The 23,322-nt window shown below is 52.7% G+C and overlaps 9 protein-coding genes across 9 annotated transcripts; 4 read left to right on the top strand and 5 right to left on the bottom strand.

Moving 5' to 3' along the window:
• The first annotated feature begins 7 nt into the window (after positions 1 to 7).
• Positions 8 to 3,354, top strand: BDV17DRAFT_50969 (serine/threonine-protein kinase). Its single transcript, XM_073764668.1, has 4 exons — positions 8 to 464; positions 517 to 2,285; positions 2,362 to 2,424; positions 2,485 to 3,354. The coding sequence occupies exons 1-4, from the start codon at positions 236 to 238 to the stop codon at positions 3,232 to 3,234; spliced, it is 2,811 nt and encodes a 936-aa protein (XP_073616683.1). The 5' UTR covers positions 8 to 235; the 3' UTR covers positions 3,235 to 3,354.
• A 183-nt stretch (positions 3,355 to 3,537) lies between these two features.
• BDV17DRAFT_260232 (DUF3591 domain-containing protein) lies at positions 3,538 to 7,655 on the bottom strand. The gene is made up of 4 exons (XM_073757531.1): positions 4,227 to 7,655; positions 4,119 to 4,175; positions 3,846 to 4,031; positions 3,538 to 3,760 (listed from the first exon to the last, which is right to left on the bottom strand). Exons 1-4 carry the CDS (start codon positions 7,334 to 7,336, stop codon positions 3,673 to 3,675), a joined length of 3,441 nt encoding a protein of 1,146 aa, XP_073616684.1. The 5' UTR covers positions 7,337 to 7,655; the 3' UTR covers positions 3,538 to 3,672.
• Positions 7,656 to 7,663: 8 nt separating this feature from the next.
• BDV17DRAFT_260234 (RNA methyltransferase) lies at positions 7,664 to 8,729 on the bottom strand. Its single transcript, XM_073757532.1, has 4 exons — positions 8,584 to 8,729; positions 8,426 to 8,524; positions 8,065 to 8,357; positions 7,664 to 7,987 (listed from the first exon to the last, which is right to left on the bottom strand). Exons 1-4 carry the CDS (start codon positions 8,664 to 8,666, stop codon positions 7,743 to 7,745), a joined length of 720 nt encoding a protein of 239 aa, XP_073616685.1. The 5' UTR covers positions 8,667 to 8,729; the 3' UTR covers positions 7,664 to 7,742.
• A 166-nt stretch (positions 8,730 to 8,895) lies between these two features.
• Positions 8,896 to 10,038, top strand: BDV17DRAFT_290208 (putative Golgi reassembly stacking protein; the record flags this gene model as incomplete). The annotated part of the gene is made up of 3 exons (XM_073761840.1): positions 8,896 to 9,063; positions 9,130 to 9,213; positions 9,274 to 10,038. 3 exons carry the CDS (start codon positions 8,896 to 8,898, stop codon positions 10,036 to 10,038), a joined length of 1,017 nt encoding a protein of 338 aa, XP_073616686.1.
• Positions 10,039 to 10,213: 175 nt separating this feature from the next.
• BDV17DRAFT_290209 (MICOS complex subunit MIC26/MIC27) lies at positions 10,214 to 11,207 on the bottom strand (the record flags this gene model as incomplete). The annotated part of the gene is made up of 3 exons (XM_073761841.1): positions 10,214 to 10,873; positions 10,945 to 11,013; positions 11,082 to 11,207. The coding sequence occupies 3 exons, from the start codon at positions 11,205 to 11,207 to the stop codon at positions 10,214 to 10,216; spliced, it is 855 nt and encodes a 284-aa protein (XP_073616687.1).
• Positions 11,129 to 13,797, top strand: BDV17DRAFT_260238 (mitochondrial intermediate peptidase). Its single transcript, XM_073757533.1, has one exon. The coding sequence runs from the start codon at positions 11,302 to 11,304 to the stop codon at positions 13,690 to 13,692; it is 2,391 nt and encodes a 796-aa protein (XP_073616688.1). The 5' UTR covers positions 11,129 to 11,301; the 3' UTR covers positions 13,693 to 13,797.
• A 1,198-nt stretch (positions 13,798 to 14,995) lies between these two features.
• BDV17DRAFT_290211 (uncharacterized protein) lies at positions 14,996 to 15,904 on the top strand (the record flags this gene model as incomplete). The annotated part of the gene is made up of 1 exon (XM_073761842.1): positions 14,996 to 15,904. The coding sequence occupies one exon, from the start codon at positions 14,996 to 14,998 to the stop codon at positions 15,902 to 15,904; it is 909 nt and encodes a 302-aa protein (XP_073616689.1).
• Positions 15,905 to 16,040: 136 nt separating this feature from the next.
• On the bottom strand, positions 16,041 to 20,302 carry BDV17DRAFT_51010 (M protein repeat protein). The gene is made up of 3 exons (XM_073764670.1): positions 16,487 to 20,302; positions 16,334 to 16,404; positions 16,041 to 16,283 (listed from the first exon to the last, which is right to left on the bottom strand). Exons 1-3 carry the CDS (start codon positions 19,796 to 19,798, stop codon positions 16,178 to 16,180), a joined length of 3,489 nt encoding a protein of 1,162 aa, XP_073616690.1. The 5' UTR covers positions 19,799 to 20,302; the 3' UTR covers positions 16,041 to 16,177.
• BDV17DRAFT_51005 (uncharacterized protein) lies at positions 20,303 to 23,314 on the bottom strand. The gene is made up of 2 exons (XM_073764669.1): positions 21,046 to 23,314; positions 20,303 to 20,991 (listed from the first exon to the last, which is right to left on the bottom strand). The coding sequence occupies exons 1-2, from the start codon at positions 23,198 to 23,200 to the stop codon at positions 20,807 to 20,809; spliced, it is 2,340 nt and encodes a 779-aa protein (XP_073616691.1). The 5' UTR covers positions 23,201 to 23,314; the 3' UTR covers positions 20,303 to 20,806.
• Positions 23,315 to 23,322: the final 8 nt, after the last annotated feature.

A 23,322-nucleotide genomic window follows, 5' to 3' on the forward strand; every position in this document is an offset into this window, starting at 1 on the left:
GGGAAGGAACCTGGTGGCTGCGGCCCGTTGTGCTTTCCTCTTTCCCAAGTTCCACTCACTTCATTGCAGGCTCCCATCGCAATCTCACGTAGCAACCATCGTCTTTATCAATTTGAGTAAGCCTATCCCAGGCGCTCGTTGCATCGATCGCAGTATTCTATGCTTCTATCATTAATCACTCTTTATATCGGGTATCAGAACCCCTGGCGCCTCTGACCCATTCGACTTGGACGCCATGTCTGAGGAGCAGGGAAAACCCGGACGGCGCCCCCTCAAGCCCAGCAGTTCGAATTTCCTGAATCATGGAATCTTTGGTCAATCAACCACGGGGTCAGCTTCAGAAGGACTGGGTTCAGATGGAGCTGGTGGGGGGCGGCCGCCTGGCAAGGACAAGATGCGCGTTCGCATTCAGCAACGAAGTTCCCGGTTACTTTCGCTTTTAGGCCTTCGAAATCCCACTCCAAGTGAGTTCCCATACGCTGAGTGGTGTGATCTCTACTGATTCCTTCTTTCAAGCTGTCAAACAGGCCAATTCCCCAAGCTCAGATAGTGAATCTTATGAGGCAGAAGGAACTTTACAGCAGAATACCGTGGAAGGGTGCAAGACCCAGCCTGATGCCCCGAATTCCGCAGTCCCCAACCGCGCAGAATCACCAGCGAGCTTTGCACAGATGCAGAGACAGGATGGGCGGCAAACAACAGACGAAGTAATTGCGGCTCCCATGGTCATCGATCTGAAACGAAGCCAGTCTACCCCGGTTGAACTTGCCAGGATCGTTTCTCTCAAACTCTCTACAACGTTCGGCAGTCCCACCGTCATTCATCGTTCACATCTCAATCGACGACCAAGTGTCCAGGCTCTCCACTTTCAAACCTCGCTAAGCGCCCCTCTCAACCCAAACCCCAACGAAAGTTCCGGTTCATCGACGCCTAGCAGTAAAGACTCTCCGGTTGACAGTTTGTCCACGGCCCCTACATCGGCCTCTCCTGGAGGCTCAGGGCGATCAAGAGATGCCAGCAGCGACCAGGCCCTCAACTTCAGACATCATTCCTCTCACCCGAACCTGAGGGAAAGCCCACTCAGTCCCGTCAGGGAATCACCGATTATTTCACCGTCTATATTGACCGCTGAGGCCGCCGCCAATGCGAAGGTCTTCTTCGAGACCTACTTTCAAACCCTCTATTCTGGGGTGGATACACGGACCCAGCGCCAACTGGAGCTTGATCAGTACATTGTATCCCTTCCTCTCAGTCCCGAAGAGCGGGTAAAAGTCAAGAAACAATGGGTCGCTCAAGAGCGCGAGTATCTCCGCCAATGCCGTGTATTGAAGAGCCGTTCGCATGGCAAAAGCTCCCATCACGAGACTCCTTCCCTTGCCGGATTTGAAGTCATCAAAATCCTGGGAAGGGGAAGCTTTGGTGTTGTACGCCTAGTGAAGGAAAAGACCGAGGACAACTCGTCAAATCTTTCTCCTACCGAAGACACAAAGGGCCGTCCAAAACACGCTACGGAGCAGTCAATCCGCCTGGCCTCAAAGACTACCCATCGCCAACCAATGATTGGGGTGAAAAAGGACGTCTTCGCTATGAAAGTTATCAGAAAGTCCGTGATGATTCGCAACAGCCAGGAGGGGCATCTGCGCGCAGAAAGGGACTTTCTAGTGGCGTCTGCTAAGTCCCGTTGGATCGTTCCCTTGATTGCAAGTTTCCAAGATAACAGCTATCTTTACTTGGTCATGGATTATATGGTCGGTGGCGATTTTCTCGGTCTTTTGATGCGCCACAACATTCTGGCTGAAGACATTGCTCGGTGGTATGTAGCGGAGATGATTTTGTGTATTGAAGAGGCGCATCGGCTTCACTGGATCCATCGCGATGTGAAACCTGACAACTTCCTCATCTCTGCATCGGGACACTTGAAGATTTCTGATTTTGGTCTAGCCTTTGACGGACATTGGGCTCATGATCAATGGTACTTTACTTATCAGCGTCACTCCTTACTCAAGCGACTCGGCATTCAGGTTGAGGGAGATGCGGAAGACCAAAAGGAATCGCAGGATGCAGCCAAACAGGCTTCTGGCACGGGCCGTGATGACGGAAGTTTGGATGATGATTGGATACACCCCCCTACTAACGGTCTACTGGGCTGGCGTGATAAAAATCAGAAACGCAGAATGGCGAAAAGCGTCGTTGGGACAAGCCAGTATATGGCGCCAGAAGTCATCCGAGGCCATCTTTACGACGGCCGATGTGACTGGTGGAGTGCTGGCATCATCCTCTATGAAGTAAGGTTAAACCCCAGCAACAGTTGGGTCACTCCTGTCCTGCCTGCCGGGTTGACTTTTCCACTGACGCCAGTAGTGCTTATATGGTTTCACTCCATTTGCATCCGAGGATCGCCACAAGACAAAGTTGAAGATACATGTGGGTGTTCTTCATTTTACCCAGCCATTACGTCTATATGATACTGACATTGCAGGATAGCATCATCTGCAGACATTATATTTTCCCGTGCATCGACCTACCGACAAACTTGTATCCGCAGAAGCGATTGACGTTATCAACTCACTCCTTCAGGAGAAGGAATTTCGCTTGTCTTCAAATAAATACAAGACCAACGATGCCCTGACATCGCGGCCCTCTAAATGCTTTTTCTACAAACCAGATGGGTCCAACCAAAACTATCAAGGTCTTTACGTCTACCCCAACGATGCAGCGGATATCAAGTCACATCCGTTCTTTCGTGGAATCAATTGGGATGAAATCCACCGCATGTCTCCACCCTTCATCCCCAAGGTCCGAGGATGGGAGGATACCAGATACTTCGAGGACGGGGAATACCCTACCGATCACGACGATGAGTCTACGGATTCCGAGACTGATCAGGTCAAGGATGATAACGTACAGCATGGAACAAACGGTGGTGTACACAAACCTGACCAGTCTCCAAAGAATGATTTGAAAGCTGGTTCTCACCTGCCAGGAAAAGATGGCCCTAAAGACACAGCCAAGCCTTCCGCGAAGGGCAAAAAGAAACACAAGGAGCCTAAACGACCAAGAGACAAAATCCTTAGAGACAAACGGCTCCGCAGGACAGTTCTTGAAATGCGCAAGAAGGGCGCCTTTCTAGGTTATACATATCGACGACCCAAAGGGGTGATCATGGCTCTCTCGCCCGAGCGCGGACGACCCTTCATCTCCCGGGGGCAGCTATCAGAGCTTTATGGAGGATGAAATCCAACGGTGCAAAGGGTCCGGCGTTGGGACAGTCTATATTTGGGAGTTTATGTGTTTTGGTAAACATCATCCATCGGCTTCACTCTCGCAGTCAATTGCCGAAATAGCCACAACGGCAATGTATCAGCAGCATCCTTACCTTGGAGAAAACTCTTCTGTAAAAGTTTTTGATTCTTCAAAAGCATTCCAGTCACACTTAGAAATGCATTTGAGACTGCTATTATTCAGGTTGATGGCGCATTTTCTGTTTTACGACTACATCCGTAAGTCCGTGACAATGGGTCTCTCAAGATATATATTCTCTCCCGTAAGCTCTCAAACTGAGCGGATCTAGAACACAAAACAATTCCCGCCCCTAGAAAAACCACTCCAATCACAACAGGGTATCATATTTGTAGAAAGAAGGTCTGAAAAGATTGTTCAACGATCCATTTCCTAGATAGCAGGAGGAGCACCCATAGCAAACGCAGAATCGCTGACGCGGTCTTCGGGTTTCATGGTTCCATTTAGAAGAGGACAAAGTCTGTTGCAAGAAACAAGATAAGCCGTTAGCTTTCGTAGATAACAAAACAATGAAAATGGTATATGGTATATGGTATTGTACGCACTTCTTGTTCGTCTTGATATGTCCGACCTGCCCGCAGTTGGCGCACTTGCGCTGCGTACCGGCTGATTTTGCGGATCCGGGGGCGCCGTCGGCGGGCGAGTCTGCGGCGCGGAGAACGCCCTTTTGCTTTTCGCGCGCGAAACGGCGTTCTTTGTTTCGGTTAAGTCGGCTTAGTTCTTGCTCGAGTCTGTTGTGTGTTAGGAAGTTTGTGATGAGAGAGATTCGGGAGGGATAGGAAGAGAGAGGGTGGGAAGTGGTTGATAGATGAACGTACAGCTTCCTGTTGCGGGCGTCTACTTCGGGATCACCCGTTGGCGCGATTGAATCGAGTCTAAAGAAGGTTGGTTAGAACAGGTCCTCGTAGTGAGGAACGGTGACTTACTTCGTCGTGAGCGACTCGACTCGATGGCGATGTTGCAGGTAATGACGAATCACCCGAGGATCGGAAACCACAGTCTCCTTCTGATGAATCCCATCCTTATCCCTGACCTGGCGAACAATACGTAGAACTTTGCCTTTGTGCGCTGACATACTCATACGACTCATCTTACTAAACTGACTAGTCGTCTCATCGTCGCGGCGGGCGGGAGCTGGGGTTGGAGCTTCTGATCGTGGTGTTGGCTTGTTGAAGTCATCTTCCTCCTCCTCGGACATGTCCATCTCGTCATCCGAGTGCTCGACAGTGGACGACAAGCTGGCTTTCTGCGCCTCCCAAATTCGCCGGATAGATGTTTCATAAGACTTTTGTTGCCGTGCGACGTTGTAGCTATGACCCCCCAGTTCTTTCAACCGTTGAGCGTCTAACTTATCTTCGACACTCTCACCGATGGCTTTGAATCCTCCTTTCATGGACGTCTTGATGAAACTGAATCCTTCCCCACGGCCGGTAGGGTCACCTTCACCGTGGAGTTTAAGCATGGCTTTTCCTTGTGATGCTAGCAGGAAATTTCGACTAGCCTTCCACGGTGCCATTTGTTGTTCAAAACTCTCTGACTCCTCGTCGTTATCGTCGTCACCACCCGTTTCGGCATCGTTGCCGTACCCAGTGTCATGTAGATGCTGTTGACCAACTTGCATTGCTTCGAGCAAACAAACATCTTCAGGCTGCACCCATGATCGTATAGTGTCTTGCTCTGGTACCGGTTCTAGAGGCACCCAGAATTTGGTATCCTTGTCGTGAGACAGGAAATCTTTGACCTTTTGACGATTTTGCATGTCACTCGTGCCAGGAATGTGCGCAGTAACGTCACTGATTGATAGTCGGAGGTCGGGACTCTTCTTTAGAAGACGATAAACCAGCATCTTCATCCGGTTCTTCGCAACGGTTGTAACCTTGCGAGAGTGCGGGCCAGGAATATCGACAGAGGGAAACTGCTGCCCAGCAACATACATGTTGTCGATGTTACGGAGATAATAATCGCTACCGCCTGAGCCAGTACTATTGCGGACAACAAGGAAATCTGTGGACTTCGCTTGATGCGCATATAAAGGGGCCCGATACATGGAGTTGGAAATGGCCGGTGTGACTTCTCCTGGGTCAACGTGGCCGAAGATAGAGAAGGGACTCTTGTCCTGAGGTAAAAGTACTGCCGTTTCTCCAACATCAGCTTTAGGCCGAGTGGGGTCTTCCATGTTCTTTCTCCTGTAGTAGTTGATAATACGGTTGGCCATGCCAAAGTTCGAAAGGGAAAGCGGCACTTCCTCGGAATATTCCACCAACAGGACGTGCGAGTTATCCGCCATCGAAAGAGCCTTGGTCGAGTCGTAAAGTTGACGTATATCTTTGCCCTTTTGGTGCTTGCGTTTGATATAAGCAGGGTTTTTGAACCAACATGTCTGTCCAGGTCGGAAAGACAAGGCTGGCCGATGGAAGGATCTTGCCTCGGCCTTGGCCAGTTCTGTTTTGTAGTAAGGCCACTGCAAACGTAAAGCGGGCATACTGTGCTCCAGCGTGACATTTCCCAAAGTACTGCGGACCTTGTTCTGATGGTTCTGTTTGAGCATTTCGTAAGCCCCGTCATTGGAGATGTTGTATCGCGATGTGAGACGACGCGTAACGTTGACATCCATTTCCTCCCTACTACGGGCACCTGATGCTCTAGGCTTCGAGGCGGTGGTGTCAGGACTCCGCTCATCGAGCAGCATATGAGGATCGTTGAGGTCGAGGGTGACTTTCTGCGCGACTCGAGAGCTGGCTTGTTCAGGATTATCGAGGAGAGGCAGCTCTATGTGCGATAACGAGACAATTTCCATTGGATCCCGTCCGAGTTTGCGTTTCTTAGCTGGTCGCGTGGTTTCAAACAGCCAGTCATCTTCCCCGTTCTCGACAACCGCAGGCTCGTCAACATCCATAATGGAAATGTCATCCTGGACGTCCCAGTCAGCACAGACTACTCGGAGATCGTCCGCAGTAATGCCGCCAGGGAGTGGTTCGTCAGATTCGTAGTCGAGATCGAATTCGTCCCGTACATCTTCTTCCTCCTCTTCTTGTGTCGTGTCGGCGATCGGAACGATGCCATGATGCTCGGCTTCCAGCGAGCGCTTGTAGGCTTGACCCCCGGACTTGAAGATCTTCTCCTGGTCTTGTGCTAGTTCGATGTTCACCTTACCCGGCAAAACGGACTTCGGCGGCTTCAATGGCGGCTTTCCCAGAAAATAGGCTTTCTTGTGTGGGATTAATTCGAGAAAGCGAGGCAACGTATTACGATCGAACATCGGGAATAGAGACTGGAGTAGTTCTTCGGCATTCTCAGGAGGCGCGGGAGGGTTATCAGGGCCGACATTTGACATGGCGAAAAGAGCCTGTTGTAGCTTCCAGGCACGTAGGGAAGCAGGATCCATATCCTCAGCCATGGAAGCTAACGCATCGTCATCCTGCAAAGATTCTTGGTCCTCCTCTATCTGTGTATCAACTGGCACCTCAGGCGCCGCGGGCCGTTCTTCCTCCTCGAAAAACAAATCTCTGGTCTCGTCGGCCTGCTCCTGGCGCGGTGACGCGGGCTCTTCTCCAAACAGATCATCAAATTCATCGCGTGGAGCCTGCTCTCCTTCCTCTGGCCCTCCGAAAAGATCATCCCCGCCTCCAAAAAGAGCATCATCGGTCGTATCCGGAAAGTCGAGACCATTTTCAGGCTCTGCTCGCGTGTCATGTTCGCCGATTTCTTCTTCCTCCGGTAGCTCGTCATCGTCGAAATCTTCGTAATCCACCGCGTCATCTGCTTTCTCGCCAGGTTCAAGTTCTCGGGATAGGAAGTCGAGGGACACGCCGCCATCGGTCATGGGGCCGTTCATCTGGCGCATGACATTCTCGAAGTCGGCATCTTCGGCATCAGCGGCATCAGGGCCCGGGGAGGCCGTCGCGTGTGGCATGATGGCTGGAAGTTGTGGACTAAAATAACGGGCTAAACCAGAAGTTTCGACTCTTGAGTTTCGGGGAGACGGATAAAAGCACTGGTGGACGGCCGACGCGAAGGATGGAATAGGTGCAATCATGGGATATCTGCTTTGCGCTGCGCGGGCTTGAACGATCACGAATATAGGGAGACTCGGTCAATCATCCCCGCGTCAAAGAGTGTCGGCCAGGCCTAGCAATATACTGAGGCGAGAATGATGCGGAGTTGAGAGAAAAGAGAGACCGGAAGGCGTGTTGTCGTGCCCTGAGGCAGTTGAGGCGGATGTGAAGTGCCCAGGTGAGGACCAAATGAACGGAGCAAAGCACGTGAAGATAAGATGTGGCACTAGTCTCAATCGGGCAATAAGCTTGATCGCCCTCGGCCGCCCTTGTACCATTTAGATATAATTTGGAGTATTTATCCGAGAACGAAATGGGATAACTAAATCTCTAGTAGAGTACAGGTGTTACTGTATATTGAAAAGCCGGTGCATGAAGTACGGACGGTTAAAAAAGCTGGAAACCCCCGTAGAAGATACACAACGCTTTGCTAGCTCCTCTCATACAGTAGTGCATGACTGGGGCACGCCCTTCATCCTTGACCAAACTAGCTAGCTGATTGATATCAGATGTTCGCGGCAGATAAAGTACCATATATTTGGTGAAGAGGGAGTATTCATCGTAAAGTGTGCTGAGGGAATATGGCTCCATAGTTCGAAGGTCAAATACTGAGGCTGATCGATATCCAGGTCCTAAACGGCAGGTAACTGTCAGAGTGATTCCGGTAGGGGTAAAGTCACGAAAAAAGTGAGCGCGATTGCAGACATACCTCCCCAAGGCGGGCTGGCGAAAAGCACACTATACGGAGCCAAGTCCTTCAGCTGGGACTTGATAATCTCAAAGCAGTCGCCCTGGAACCAAGTAATTTTATCCGCAACTCCATATACCTTCGCATTGTGCTGTGCGCATCGTAATACCGCGGGGTCTTTCTCGATAGCATATACGCGCTTCCAATGTCCGGATCGAGCAAATGCGATTGTGTTGCCTCCCGCGCCGGCGAAAGCATCGACTAGGACTTTTCGGTCCGGAGGGGCAGAGCTAGCTATCTGCTCTGCAATCTTTCTGTAAAACAAGGGATTGAAGTTAGCAAATATGTTCTTGATGTTCGATCTTTCGAGGGTGCCACGTACGTAGCCACTGGCTCTGGGGTAACGCCGAACCATGCATCATCCGTCAGCCAGATGCCCTCATCGTACTTTGAGAAGATATCATAGCGTTGAGACCAATAGCTGTAGAAACTTATCAGTCAAGGCCTTTGTAGCAGAAAGCGACAGAGCGGAGCGCATACTTTTGAATGTCCCAAGGCACCTGGCCGCGGTGCTCATAATGATGGACTTCCGGAGGAGGTTCCTCATAATCATCACCAGACATGGTGGCGCAATCGTGGTCAAGACATGGATGAGAGTGAGAGAAAGAGAAAAGTGAAGCACTCCGAGTCTTCTGCTCTCGAAACGACGATGCTCCTCCCCATCGAAATCTACTGATAACCGCGGGTTTGTTTTGTTTGCACTTCCGCGTTTGAGGACAGCTTCACCTACCGTGATAGTTCCCTGACACTCACTATCCATTGCGTATTCTGAGGATCAAGCAAAGGCTCACAATGTTCGGCGCCCTCAATAGATTCATCGGCCGGCTTGACTCAGACCCGGGTCCTCAGCAATCGCGGTCCGACAATGCCTTTGGGTTTCAGGTCCTCCGCAACAAGGACCCCGAAGTACCACTGGAGCCATGGTTTGACTTCATTATTGGGATAAATGGGCGTTTGATTGTATGTTCACTTGACTTTCCACCTCGCAGTCTACTCTTACAGGACGGAACTGACCCTTATATTCAGGATGACCCCGACCCAAACCTCTTCGCAACCGAAGTGCGCAATTGCGCCGGATTCCGAGTGACGTTTGCGGTCTGGAGCGCAAAGGTATGCATTCACTTTCTTCTCATCCCAATTCTCCTCGGGGCTAACAGACGTCTGCTGTAGGGTCAACGTACACATAACATATCAATCGCCGTTCCCCCATCTGACCCAACCCTCGGACTCGCACTACAAATAGCCCCGCTCTCATCAACGCAAAACATCTGGCACGTCTTGAACATCCCCTCGCCTCTAAGCCCAGCCTACAGGGCAGGCCTCCTCCCACACTCAGACTACATAATCGGCACACCCAGCGGGACATTACGCGGAGAATCAGCATTGGGCGAACTGGTCGAAGACCACCTGGACCGCACGCTGGTACTATGGGTCTACAACAGCGAATTCGACGTCGTGCGAACGGTGGATCTTGTGCCTACAAGAGGGTGGGGTGGTGAAGGTGCGCTGGGTGCGGAATTGGGATTTGGCGCTTTGCACAGATTACCTGTTGGGTTGGGTGAGGAGGTTGAGGGGCCCGGGGAGGTGGTCTTTGAGACGCGCGCTGATGGGATATCGACGCCTGTTCCGGAGCAAGGGTTTCAGCCTGCAACTGCGGACGCTGAACCTTCTGGACAGCCGCAGTTCCTTGTACCTGCCAATATGACCACGCCTCCGCCGTGGGCGTCCACGGCGACAGCTCCACAGGCTTCGCACCATGGTAGGAAAACCCGTGGGAACGCCCGGGTATCGCCCCATAAAGCGTTCGATGATTACTTTGCTGAGGGGGAGCAGAAGAGTCGCGAGCAAGATCATGTACCCTCACGGCGGGGAACGCCGCTCGCTCCGCCGCCACCCAAGGCTGGTACACCGCAGGAACAGAAAGAATCAGAATAAAGGAGACGTGATTACGACTTGCGCGGGAGGTGTTTCGGCGTTTTCGTGTTATATCGATAGCACAAATGAAAATCGATTGTCTAGAGCCCGTTTCGGAAACTTCTTACAGATACATGCGCTATAGGACACAGCCCAACTGCTATCAAGCGAAATAAACAAATCAGAGTGGAAGGATTTAGTGACCCTTGCTCACAACCTCCTCCAGCTTCTTCCGAGCATCCCCGATCTTCTCCTCCATCATAGCACGTGCCATGGCACTGTGAGCCACACCAGTAGTCCAGATGTGCTCCGCCCGCTCTCGGAGATACAAATGCTGGTCTGCAACAACAGGAACACGTTTCTCGTACTCCCAGATCAAATCGGAGACGTTCCGCATGGTCACGGGGAGGAGGGACCAAGCCGCAATGGTACCGAAGGCCAACGGGGTTGTGCCGCGGAGGAAGCGGCCGCGGTTACGGGCGACGATGGAACCGGCCATACCGGCAACAACAACGTAGATTCCTCCGGGGAGCAGCTTCTCGCCAGATTCGGGGGAGGGAGCGAGCGAGGCAATGGTGTTGGTGAAGGCGTTCTCGATGTGCAGGGCGCGGGAGAGGACGTCGTTGAAGGCGACCTCGGCGGCACGGGATTGTTGGTAGAGGAAGACACGGGCATGACGGACCTGGGTGGTGAGGAGGTCTGTTGGCGTTGGGGATGAGGGCGAGGATGGCTTGGTGGTGGTAATCAGAGTTGAGGTGATGCTTGATGATTCGGGTGCGGGAGTGGGAGCGGGAGCGGGCGTCGGGGCGACGGCGACGGAGGATTCGGAGGGGAAGTCATCGTAGATGGGTTTTCTCTGCAGTATTCACAGTTAAGAGGTCTGTATGAAAAGTAGTTGAAGGCTGCTCTGAGATTGAGCGGACGTACGGGCTCCTCGGCATGAGCTTGCCGGGGATAGAGAGCCACGGCTCCGGCCAGCAGAGGGACAGAAAGTCTCTAGAACGACAATTGATTAGCAAAAGCATTTAGGGCGGCAGATGAAGGTAGGTAAAGCATGTAGATACCTGGTACAAGGCCATGATGCGAGCAATTGGTGGAGGACAAGGGAAGAGAGAGGTTGAATGATGGAATGAAGTCCGAAGAAAAGTGCCAAGTTTTTTCGGCCGCAGTCGGTTCAAGTCCTCGTTCATTCTTCATACTCCGTCTCTCTCTCTCTTCAAGGGCTTCTTTCTCCTCTATATTCTGTTCTTTCTCTAATGTACTCTATAAATTTACCAGGTTAATATGCTGCGACCGTGGATCTGTCGCACTTGTCGACTGCAACCACGCCTGCACCGTCGCTCCATCACCACCTCCACCCTCCGCGCAGCCTCAGCCTCAGCGTCTGCCACCCCCGTTCATTCCTCGTCCTCCAAAAGGTCAGACGACGATACCCTCCGCCGAGTCTTCGATTCCCAGACCTTCTGGCGCGACTTCTCCGCGTCCTCAATCTTGTATCCCGGCCGACAGCCGACCGGTCTCGTTCAAAACCAGTACCTCACCAGCCCCGACGGCTTCCGTACGTTTGCTCAAGTATCGCTGCAGAAATGCCAGGCGATCGTGTCTCGAGTACTTGCCGCATCGACGGTCGATGAATACCGGGGGTTAGTACGACAGTTGGACCGACTGAGCGACCTTCTATGTCGCGTCATTGACTTGTCCGACTTTATCCGGGCCTCTCATCCGGATTCGTCCGTCCAAGAGGCCGCGGGCCAGGCATATGCTTTGATGTTCGAGTACATGAACGTGCTCAACACCACTACTGGACTTCATGATCAGTTGCGCACGGCGCTGGCCCAGCCGGCCGTTACGGACCATTGGTCCTCTGAAGAGAAGATTGTCGCCCAAATCCTACTGCAGGATTTCGCCAACTCCGCAATTCACATGCCCCCGCTTGAGCGCCAGCGCTTCGTGACTCTTTCCAACGACATAAGCCAGCTCGGATCGGCCTTTGCCCATGGTGGAGAGCCAGCGCGTTCTCATGTCGTCGTCCCCACCAACAATCTTCGTGGACTAGATCCCATCCTGATACAGCAGATCAAGCGATGGAATCCCAGGTCCGCCGCCGTGCCTACGGTCGGTCTTATACCCCGCCTGGCCATACGTTCCGTGCACAATGAGGATGTCCGTCGCGAGATCTACCAGGCTACGCGCACTGCCAGTTCAAGGCAGATTCAGCGCCTTGAGGAGTTATTGGCCAAACGCACAGAGCTTGCTCAGCTTGCAGGTTTTCCCACCTTTGCTCACATGACACTTAAAGACAAGATGGCCAGAAGCCCTGCAGCCGTATCAGAATTCCTGACTACTCTTATTACGAGCAACCGTCCGGATGTGCAAGAAGAGCTATGGCAGCTCCAGACCCAGAAGGGAAGCCAGCTGCAACCCTGGGACCACGCATACTACGTCCATTCGCGAGTACGCCAGTATGAGACCTCTCAAAAAAGCCGCAAGTCACGCGAGCTGGCTGCAATCCCCGAGTTCTTCTCATTGGGCACAGTGATGCAAGGATTGTCACGCTTGTTTGATCGCCTCTATGGCGTTCGTTTAGTGCCCCGTGAGACAGCTCCCGGCGAGACTTGGACATCTGGCGTCCGCCGTCTAGATGTCGTAGATGAAGCGGACAATCCGCTCGCAGTCATCTATTGCGACCTGTTCACTCGCCCCACCAAACACCCTAACCCCGCTCATTTCACCCTTCGATGTGCGCGTGAAATTACCGCAGAGGAGATTGCGGAGTCCGCCTCGATAGATGATCCCGCGTTTGTCTCTCACCCGAACGACGGCATGGCAACTGCTGTCGACGCACAATCAAAGACTCTCCATCAGCTGCCAACCATTGCTCTGGTTTGCGACTTTGCCGAGCCTTCTCCTACCACGCCATCACTCCTGAGCGAGCACAGCGTTCGCACCCTCTTCCACGAGATGGGACACGCACTGCACTCCATCCTAGGCCAGACGCGACTGCAGTCTATTTCAGGCACGCGCTGCTCAACCGACTTCGCCGAGCTACCATCTGTTTTGATGGAACGCTTCGCAACTGATCCATCCGTGTTAGCCCTCTACGCCCGACACTGGCAAACCGACCAGCCTCTATCCGAAGCCATGATCCAGCACATGGCCCAGGACCGGGCCGCCCACGGCGCGATCTACGGCGCCGTCGAAAACGAAGCCCAGATTCTGATGGCCCTCGTCGACCAAGCCTACCACACAACCACAACCGAAGACTCCTTCCTCGATACCACAAGCCTCTACCAGCAAGTCTACTCGACGCACGCTAGCCTCCCCGATCCCGTTGACGAACACGGCCGTCCCTCGACCTCGTGGCAGGGATTCTTCGGTCACCTTTACGGGTACGGCGCCACATACTACAGCTACATCTTCGACCGCGCGATCGCCAATAAGCTCTGGGAAGACGTGTTCAAAGGTGGTGCAGCGGCTGTTGACCGCTCCGCTGGCGAGCGGTACAAGAATGAGGTTCTCCGGTGGGGCGGTGGACGCAACGGCTGGGAGTGCGTTGCTGGCGTCTTGGGGTCGCAGAATGCGTCTAATGCCGATGGTCGTCTTGTTGAAGGTGGGGATGAGGCGATGCGTGAGGTCGGTAAGTGGGGACTTGGCCGCGATGGGGTATCTGGTTGATCGACCTACATGCAGAAGTAGATATGGTCAGCTGAGTTGGAGCTGTATTATACCCGCAGTGTAGAATAGACTACTGAATGAATAAATATATAATGTCTGACTGTATACTCGTCCACCTGTCCACCTCGCTCTTTTCACCGCCGCTCACTGTGCCAAGCCCTAAGAACTACTAGATCAGCCACCTATTTACCACCCCAAACTTATATTGCGCGCTTCATCAAATTCCCCGGACCAATATGGACCCAATTAGACATATCAAGACCAGCGTACTTCAAATCCACATCCAACCCGCAAAACTCCACCCTCAGAACCAAAAGACGCAAGTGATGCGATCACCAACAGGGATAGTACAGTAGCGCCACGCAACCGGCGTCAGGATAACGAACCTGTGCTGAGACACCACCAGTAGCATTGCCGCGAGCGTGCCGGATGTCCGGAGTCCATCTCACGCGCACAGCCTAGTATTGATAGTCTCCTGCTAGTGGTGAAGTATCGATTGTCATGCTTGTGATCGACTAGTTAGACCTAGGTAACATCTAGTTTGCGCTAGTCGACGTCGACGGTCTGACTCTTGTGATAAATATACTATCTATGTGGCACTAAAGTGCAGAGCACTAAATGCCAATGTCTCACTTAGAGTTCCATTTCCATTCTTCTTGTGATAGTCATGGTCTGATTCCAGGTTCACAGCAGCAGTTCCTGAACACGTCGGACGGGTACTACTCGATAGCTTCAATATACAACATCAACATCGTATGTATAAGGGCTGTACTAGTACATAGTGCCCAACGCTTTTATCCGCGTCGCACAGTCATGTACCTAGGTAGCATCGCAACGGTCAGAGGACCCTACATGAACCGGACGCGCGAAAAAACACCACTTCCCATGCTTTTTCTGTGCCACCTCAGCCTTTGCTTGACTGGTAGACTGGTCATTACAGACACGGCATCCATGCTAAGGTTCCTCCTCTCATGGTCTGGCTAATTCTCCGATGAATGGATGGTGGGTGGTCTTTACTGTCCGATTCGCACTTGAAGTCGCTCTTTCCTTCTTCTTCTTTCTCTCTTTCGGCTGCGAAGTCTTCTTCCCTCCTTCGCTTTCTGTCTTTCTGTCTTCGTGTGTGAGAAAGCGGTTGTCATAATTGACTTGATAGTTTCATCTCATCTCATCTCGTCTTGTTTCATTCCATCTCACTGAATATTACTTACCCCACGTACGCAACCCTTGGAGGGGTACGTACCCTCCTGGCCAACCTTAACAACCTGGAAGATCCTTGGCCTTGAGGCTATACAATACACACAATATGCCGCGTTCATTCTCACTTTCCTTCCCCAACCGCTCATTCTCATCGTCATCTCTCTCGTCTACATCGTCTTCAAGCTCTTCATTCTCTTCATCACCTGCTGCACTGGCTAGACAATCCTCAACGCATAGACTAAAACGATGGCTCTCGGTGCATTTATTGAGCAGGAGGGATACGTCCTCCAACCACACTTACAACAATAATAACCACCTCTACGACATCTACGATCCCAAGGCTTCCTATACGGAGTCTTCTAATTTCCATCCTCATTCTCATTATGATTCGCGACCTTCATCAACGATTAAGATACCACATGAACACGAGCATGAGCACGAACACGAACACGAACAACCAATCAGCCAGCACCACTTTAGCTCATTCGACTACGACTACGAGTATGACTCAGATCCTCATACGTATCAACTTCACCATCAATATCGAGCCGAAGAAGATCGCCAGCTCCAACGAGAGCGTGAACGGGAACGGCAAGAAGCAGAGGACCTCGCCATCTCAGATAACTACGCAGCCTACTGCCGCGCATTCACCTCCTCGCCTATCTTCTTTCGGCCTGCACCACAGCCTCTCCCGCGTCTTCCGCCGTCCGAGTCGTGCGAGGAATTGCAGGCGCAGGATCCGGATCCTACCCATGCTCCTGGAGAGAGAGGTTCCCAGATACGCTTTCTGCCTATCGGTGCTCATGGGTATGAGCCTGCCGAGTGGTCGATGGGTACGGCGCCGTCGCCGCCGCCGGGGATTCTCACGCCTGCGCGGTATGAGGAGATTCAGATGAGGGAGAGGGAGAACCTCGAGAAGATGAAGCAGAAGCAGAAACGCAGAAGAGGGGTTCTGACGTGGTGTATGCCCATTCGGGTGTCCTGGTGGCCGTGGGGCCGGGCAAAGCAGTCTTGATCCTTGAGCCATCGGCGAATTTATTATGAGTTGTATATCGGTACATTTCTCACCAACTAATGATATTTATAGTAATGTCTTGCAAAAAATATGCTCATCATTGCCCTGATACCGGGTCACATATAGCAACAACTCGCAGCGACGGTTCTTTCACCGGCTATCCCGAGCTCTTTATTACATACATTTTAGTCTTATACAAGGCAGATACAAAGAAAAGAACAGAAGAAAAATAGACAAGTCTGTATGAGGTACAGTTTACTTATACAGATACTCTCACTGGGAAACAGCCTCCGTCAACAACTCGGGTTGCGGTGTTGCAGATAGGCTGGGGGGATTGGGCGTCGCTCGTCGAGACACCTGCCCAAGTTCGCTAACAAGTCTACTCAAGTCAGCTATCGTATTCAAGAGTAAACTGAAGAGAGCACTTACCGCCGATGTTCATCATACCAGTCGTCATTGGCGGACCGAATGTGCTTAAGCTGTTCCTGGATGCTGGCCATCTGGATAAAAGGTTCAAATCAGTAACTGTCAATAACAAAAGTCTCCGAGGGGAGACAACGATGTTACACGGGGAGGTCCCACCGTTCCCTCGATCGATGAACCAATGTCCTCACCTTCCACTGGGGCTGCCTGGCCGCCTTCGGTGGCCGGCGCTGCCTCCTTCGCGTCATCGGTTGCCCATCGGCTGCCCTCCAATCCAACGTTCGATCCCTTCTCAGCCTTCAATGCTGCCAGCTCGGCTTCAAGCTCCCGAACACGCTTGCGGCTTCCAGAGATGGACGACTCAACCTCGCCCAGCTGGTTGAGGAGAGTCATGTTCTTGTCGATTTGGGCATTCAGGTCTTTCTCTCCTTGCGCGAGCTTTTCTTCAGTTGTCTTGTTGTGCGACCTGGTCTCGTCGAGTTCCCTTGCAATCGCATCATGCTTGGCCTGGAGCTGCGACAGCTCCTCTTGGGCTGCAGCGACCTGCTTTGAGGCCGTCTCCAGCTCCGACTTGGTGCCATCGGAAGCGGTCAAAAGCTTCTCAACTTCTTCCAAACGAGCAGCGGCCGCCTGGTGCTTCTGTTCCCACTCGTTCTTGGTGTTCTCGAGAACTGAGAGTTCAGCCGTATGTTGTGTCTTGCATTCTGTGGCGGACTGCTCTGCGGCAGCCAATTTGTTCTCCAACTCGGCAATCGTTGCCTTCAAGCCGTCGACAGCAGAGGTATCCTGGGCGGCGGTCTGAGCGGTGGCAAGTTGAGTTGTGACTTCGGTAAGGGCAGCATCGTGGGCTTTCCGGAGTTCATCCAACTTGGCTTCATGCGAGGATTCCAGCTCTCCACGAAGGGCGGTCAATTTGGAGTCTTGTAGTGTGAGAAGCTCCTCGATGGCCTTGCTGTGCTCGGCATCCGTCTCAACAGACTTCGAGGTCTGAGAAGCTTCGAGTTCCGTTTGCAGTTTGGTCTTGGATTCTTCGTGCTGCTGCTGAAGATCAGCAAGTTCCTTGGCGTGGGCAGCACTTTCTGAAGCGATCTTCTCCATGGTGGATTTCAGCTCAGTTTCGAGAGCTTCAATCTGACCGGCATGAGAAGTCTCCAGGTCCTTGTTCTTCGACAGAGATTCGTTGTACTTGGCTTGAAGTTCCTCAAGCGCGTGTTGTTGGGAACCGGACGCATCGGCCTTGACCTTCTCTAGCTCTGCAGCATGTTCAGCCTTCAATGTCTCGAGCGTCTTGGCGTGTTCCTCGGCAAGCGCAGCAGCTTTCTGGGCCTGTTCCTCTAGAGCCCTCTCCGCCGCCGCAGCGCGTCCTTGCGCAGCCTGCACCTCGCCATCCTGCTCAGCGTCCTTGGCCTTAAGCTTAGTCTCGAAAGCAACGAGGTTCTGTTGGAGCGTTTCGGCCTGTTCCTGTTTCGCCTGGACCTCAGCCTGAAGGGCCTTGATCTCTTCTTGTTCCGTGGAGAGTTGCGACTCCAAGGTGCTGACCTTAACCTTGAGTGACTCGATTTCCTCAATAGCATGGGCCTGAGCAGCGTTGGCGCCCTCTTCCAAACTCTGTCGGGCCTTTTGGAGGGATTCCTCGGTTTCCGCAAGCTTCTCCTGCAGAGCCTGCAGCTCACCCTGGTGGGTTCCCTTCAGCTCAGCCACTGCCTCCTCTTTGACCTTGTCGAGAGAAGCCTGAAGTTCCTCGAGTTGTTGTGCATGAGCTGTGCTAGTTGATTCCGAAGCTGCCTTTGCGCTTGCAAGCTCATCAGCATGGGAGCTGGCGGCGGAAGCTAGAGCCTCCTCGTGCTGTGCTTTGAGGTCGGCAATTACACTCTCGTGACTGGTCTCGAGAGCCTTCAGTTGCTCTTCAAGCTTCTTGGCAGAGCCCTCGCCGGCTTGCTGAAGCTCGGCTTGGGCGGCTTCCACGGCATGCTTCAAATCGGCGACCTCCTTCTCCTTCTCGGCAAGCCGTGCGACGGTTTCCTCGCGGCCTTGGGTCGCGGCGGACTCGGCCGCTGCGAGTTGTGATTGAAGTGATGCAATCTTCTCTTCCAAGGGCACAATTGTCTGCTTGGCGGATTCCTCAGCGGCACGAATTGCCTCATCCTTGGCTTGCTTCAGACTCTCAATCTCGGTCTGGAGTTCCCCTCGCAGCGCTTCAAGAGCGGATGCTTTCTCGGACTCAAATCCCTTGTTGGCGGCTTCAAGTCCCTCAGTCTTATATTGCAGTTCGGCCTTGAGGGATTCGATTTGTTCAGTGTAGCCGGCAGCCTCAGCTTTGTGTGCTGAGAGTTCGCTCTCAAGGGTTTCGAGCTGAGCCTGGTGAGACTGCTTGAGCTCTTCCAAAGCTGCAGATAACTTCTCGTCGCCTTGAGAGGCAGCCGCCTGAGATGCATCCTCCAGTGCCTTCAGTGACTTTTCTTCAATCTCCTTTTTCTTGGATTCTGCCTCCTCGAGCTGTGCGCGTAAGCCCTGCAACTGCACCTCATGGTTGGCCACCAGCTGAGCGATCTCCGCAGCGTGCTGTTCCTGAAAAGCTTTTGCGGTGTCGTCCTGCTCCGTCTCGGCCCCTTCAGTCTTCGGTGCCTGCGCCAACTTTTCGTTCACAGCTTCCAATTCCGCCTTCAGGCTATCCACAGTAGCTTCGCTCTCTGTAAGCTTACTCTGGAGGGACTGCAACTTGGCCGCATCCTCTTCAGAGGACTTGGGAGCAGTACTCAATCGCTTCGCAGCGGTGGTGGTTGGCTTTGTAGCCGTACGCGTAGCCGTGGTAGAAGTAGTAGGCCTGGTGGTGGTCGTGCTTGTCGGCTTGGATGTAGGTCTCGCGGAGGAAACTGTGGATGTACGTGACCCAGCCGTGGATGCAATGCTGGATCTGCGATCCAAGGTGGAAGTAGTAGGCTTAGCGGGTGCCCTGGTGCTTGCGGTACTGCCTGCAAGAGACATGCGCTTAGCAGACCCAGCGATTCCCCGCTTCTCGTCACCAGAGCTGGCTACCGAGCGCGACTTTTCATCGGCAGAGCTGAGGGATTGGCGAGAGCGATGCGAGGAAGTAGTGGACGTGCTGAGAGGCTTGCGAACGGTGTTCGACGTGGTGGTTGGTCGAGTAGGAGGTTTACTGAGGGAGCTTCCAGTGGAACCGGGGGTGCGAGTTGTGGACGGAATGGCCTTGGAGGTACCGGTGACCGAGCTAGGTCGCTTTGTAGCAGACGTTCCGGATACAGGACGCTTCGTCGCCGACGTGGTGGACGTCGTAGTCTTCTTCGCCGGTGACGCCCTTACATTTTCCTTGTCTTTTGAGGTATCGGGGCTCGTAGCAGGCTCCTCGCTGCCGGAGACAGCGCTCGATTCCACGGGCGTAGCGGGGGGCACATCTTCGGCTTCGACCTCGGCCGGAGGAGCGGAGGGGACAGGTTCCTCTACAGAAGACATAGCGCGTATATCTGACGGACGGGACAATATATGGAGATTTTATGCGGTGAGGGACGGAGTGCGAGAAGTCCTAGGGCTCTGCAAAAACCCCCTGGGTTAGCTTGAAAGAAGCAAAAAAATGAGGCACACCGCCGGCGAAGGCAGCATCCAGCAAGCAAAGAGCGCGGTAGCGTTGAGATAATGAAGGCCAACGAGTGTATAAGGAACCCTTGCGCAAGAAGTGGTATTGTATGCCAAAAGATAGCGACGGTGCTACCCCTAGCGATTTGAGGGGACAGGCCCGACTCCTTTCTGACTCGGGCAGGAAAATGCGACTGCAGGGAGATCTTAAATAAGTTGACAACTCACCGGGACCACGTTGCTAACGTTCAATTGCAGGTCTCAAGCTGTCAATAGAGGAGCCGCACCAGCTTATTGGGTCGTATGCTGCACGAGGCAAAGGGTGAGTTGTTAGTGGTGTTGTCCGTCGATGTGATGAGTTGGGGGGCGGAAACTAAACAGACGCCAAAAAACGTACTCGGGCAGTCTAGAAAGAAGATGAACAACAAACGAAACTCAAAGATTAAGCAAGAAGGGAGTATCAATTATTAGGGTATTAGGCAGAACAAGAGGATTAAAGGGCAACCCGAAGGAATCAGAAGGAACAACGCAGAGTCGCAGACAAACTGTCCAGCAATGCCAATAATGCGGAAGAGAAAGGAGGAAGGAGCGAAAGAGGGGAAGGAACAGGTCACCTGGGCGCTAGTCCCCTATGGGCAATGACCTACACTGCAAGCAACTGGGGTATAAAATAATGCTTTTTGAGCTTCAAAGAGAATAGAACTGAGTAGTTAGTAATTGTTTGAGAAGTCTAAGCTTAAAGAGGGATGAACAGCAGCAGTAAATAACGCGTCAGGGGTAATGCTACGTGACTGTGTGGTTCCAGACCCGCTGTTCCATGGTTCGCTTGTATACATCTCCATCTTCCTCACATCTAGTAGACTTGCTTCTATGGTAGAAATATGTATGTCATGACTCTCGCACACTGAGCAGCCAGTGCCAATTTTCTCGCCCCTGTGGTGGGCCTATCTCGTCTTGTATCCTCGTCACAAATTTATCGCACATCCACCGCGCCTGTTCCTTCAGTTCTCCTATCGTTCTTCTTCCGAGTTGATCATGAAAGTCTTTCATTATCAGATGGTATCTCCCAGGACCTGGGAGACGAATCAGTTCGGCTCTTGAGAGAGAGATTAGACTATACGACGTACCAAAATGCCGTTTCAATCCATCGAGTAGGGCTATGCTCTCAACATTTGTCCACGGATCCTCTTCGTCCGATTCAATGACTTCCATTTGATCAGTTGCAGCGGGAGTAAGATGCTTGAGCGAGCCGTCTCTTGAAGCTTGGATGAGCTTTTGCAGGGGCGGTCGCAAGTTTGTACAGCGAGTAGTCGTTCGCACGTATCGTTCCTTGACAAGACTCACCATCCGGTCGCAAATCTCGGATAGCAGGGCCAAGGTGCGGCACAGGTGGTTGTATGAAGACGGGACGCGTCCAGTGCTCGAATGGTACCTATCAAAGACAGTGAAGACCAGTTGTATAAGGGCCGGAACGACGCGAGCCTCCAGTCCCTCGAATAATTCACGGCCTTGTTCCTCGTCGCCGCGCTCAGCGACGAGCTTGTAGACATCGTCCAGTATTTGATGCCCCACGTACTTGATCCTGTCCAGCGAGTTTGCGCATTCGCGCGCATCCTTTGCCGAAGCGTCAAGTGAACGTCCCAAGCCCCGATAAAAGTTCTCGTATTGCCGTTGTAAGTGGCCGATCATCTCGGCCATTTCATTGGAGTCCTCTTCCATCGAGGAGTCCTCGGCACGCGATCTAGCCAATTTGTTGATCTTACGTGCCTCATCGATCAAGATTTTCCAATTATGTTGTTGTCCACCTATTTTCAAAGCATCCTTCTCTTGAGGGTAGCTACTCTCCTGCTCGGGGCTCTCTTCTTGAGCGGGAATATTGCAGATAATGCGGCTGTTGCGACCCCTTATTCTCCGATTTGCAAGAGCTCTGCTGGATGGTTGACGATACGCCCCGCTTACTGGTTGTTCCGAAGGAGATTTGTGTATTTGGTCTGCTGAAGATTGTGACCTAGCCGGAGCGTCTTGCGACAAGGACCATCTTCTATCAGACTGAGGAGCCTCGGGAGATTCCTGAGGCACCGACGGTTCACGCACCCCAGTCTTTCCGACTAATCCTCTAGGTCGAAGCACGCGAGCATCCGCGGACTGCTGTGGTTTCTTGGTCCGAGTGGACTGCCTGAGCCGCCTGGCGGACGGCTCGGGAGAATCCTGACGCGCAAACAGAGAAGAGCTGCCGTCCGAGGACGTTGACTCGGATCCTGAATTATCCTCGTCTCCATTGATTTGAACATACTCATCATCGTCCATTTCCACGTCACCATCCTCATCTCCTGCCGGCGATGAGCTTGGTTGAGCTTGTGCTTTTCGGCGTTCTGATAAAGGCGTTTCGGGCACCTTATTCGGGCTGTTACTGATCACGACAGCAGGGGATTGCACTTCGCCTCTTGTGTTCAAGTCATGAGATCTAGATGCATTCTGCGTAGCTTGTGTGCTTCGAGCACGAGTAGTCGGAGCCCGCTGAGGGGTTTCCGACTCATTGGGTGCGGACTTATTTGATGCAATCTGTCCAGACTTGTTCCGGGCGCGGGTAGCTGAAACCCGCTGAGGGGATGCCGACTCATGGGCTTTGAATTGAGTCGACACGAACTGCCCAGACTTGTTTCGGGCGCGGGTATTTGGAGCTTGCTGGTAGCTACCTGGCTTATGAGGTGTTGACTGAGCCGACTCAAACCGCCCACTTTGTTCAAGAGTCTGTTCAAGCTGAAAAGCCGAAGGTGATGTGTCTCTTTCCTCGTCGGAGAAGAAGTTGAAGTTCCCAACCAATTCGGTCCCTTGATCCTCGACATCACCGGCCTCCTCGGGTTCTTCCATAGATTCGTCTTCGCTTCCTTCCTCAGATGGCTGCCAGGAATCTCCCTCGTCATTGTATTCCTCCTGGTAACGGATAGGTGCGCGGGGTTTGCGAGGCGACGATCGGACCGCGCTGTTCTGCGCTTCATTTAGGAGACTTGGATGCGTAGACCGATTCGGACTTCGGGCCGTTGCAGCGGCCAGCGGCGAGGAATTGGTGACCGGGACTTGTTCAGGTTCAGGCGAGTTCGGGATATCCCAGATGTCCCTCCGTGGTGCTCTGGGCATATTTTTCAGTTGGCGAGCAGGACGCGCACTTTGCGTGAGGCGATCATCTGTGGTATTGGCCTTTTTATTCGACAGATTGTTGAGAATATCCAAAGCGGTGGTCTTGCGTTTTCCGCGCGAGCCCACGGGGCGCGTCGAGGTCATCTGAGCGACAGGGCCTCTTCCGAAGGCGAATTGAGCAGCATAATTAGTCCCTCAAATTCTCGGACAGTATGAAGTCTTTTGATGACAGCTAGTGGGATTCGTGGTGGCGCGACGATTGTTGG

The sequence above is a fragment of the Aspergillus undulatus genome (genome assembly GCF_047715775.1).
Source record: "Aspergillus undulatus strain CBS 261.88 unplaced genomic scaffold BDV17scaffold_17, whole genome shotgun sequence".
In the NCBI taxonomy this organism is placed as follows: Eukaryota; Fungi; Ascomycota; class Eurotiomycetes; order Eurotiales; family Aspergillaceae; genus Aspergillus; species Aspergillus undulatus.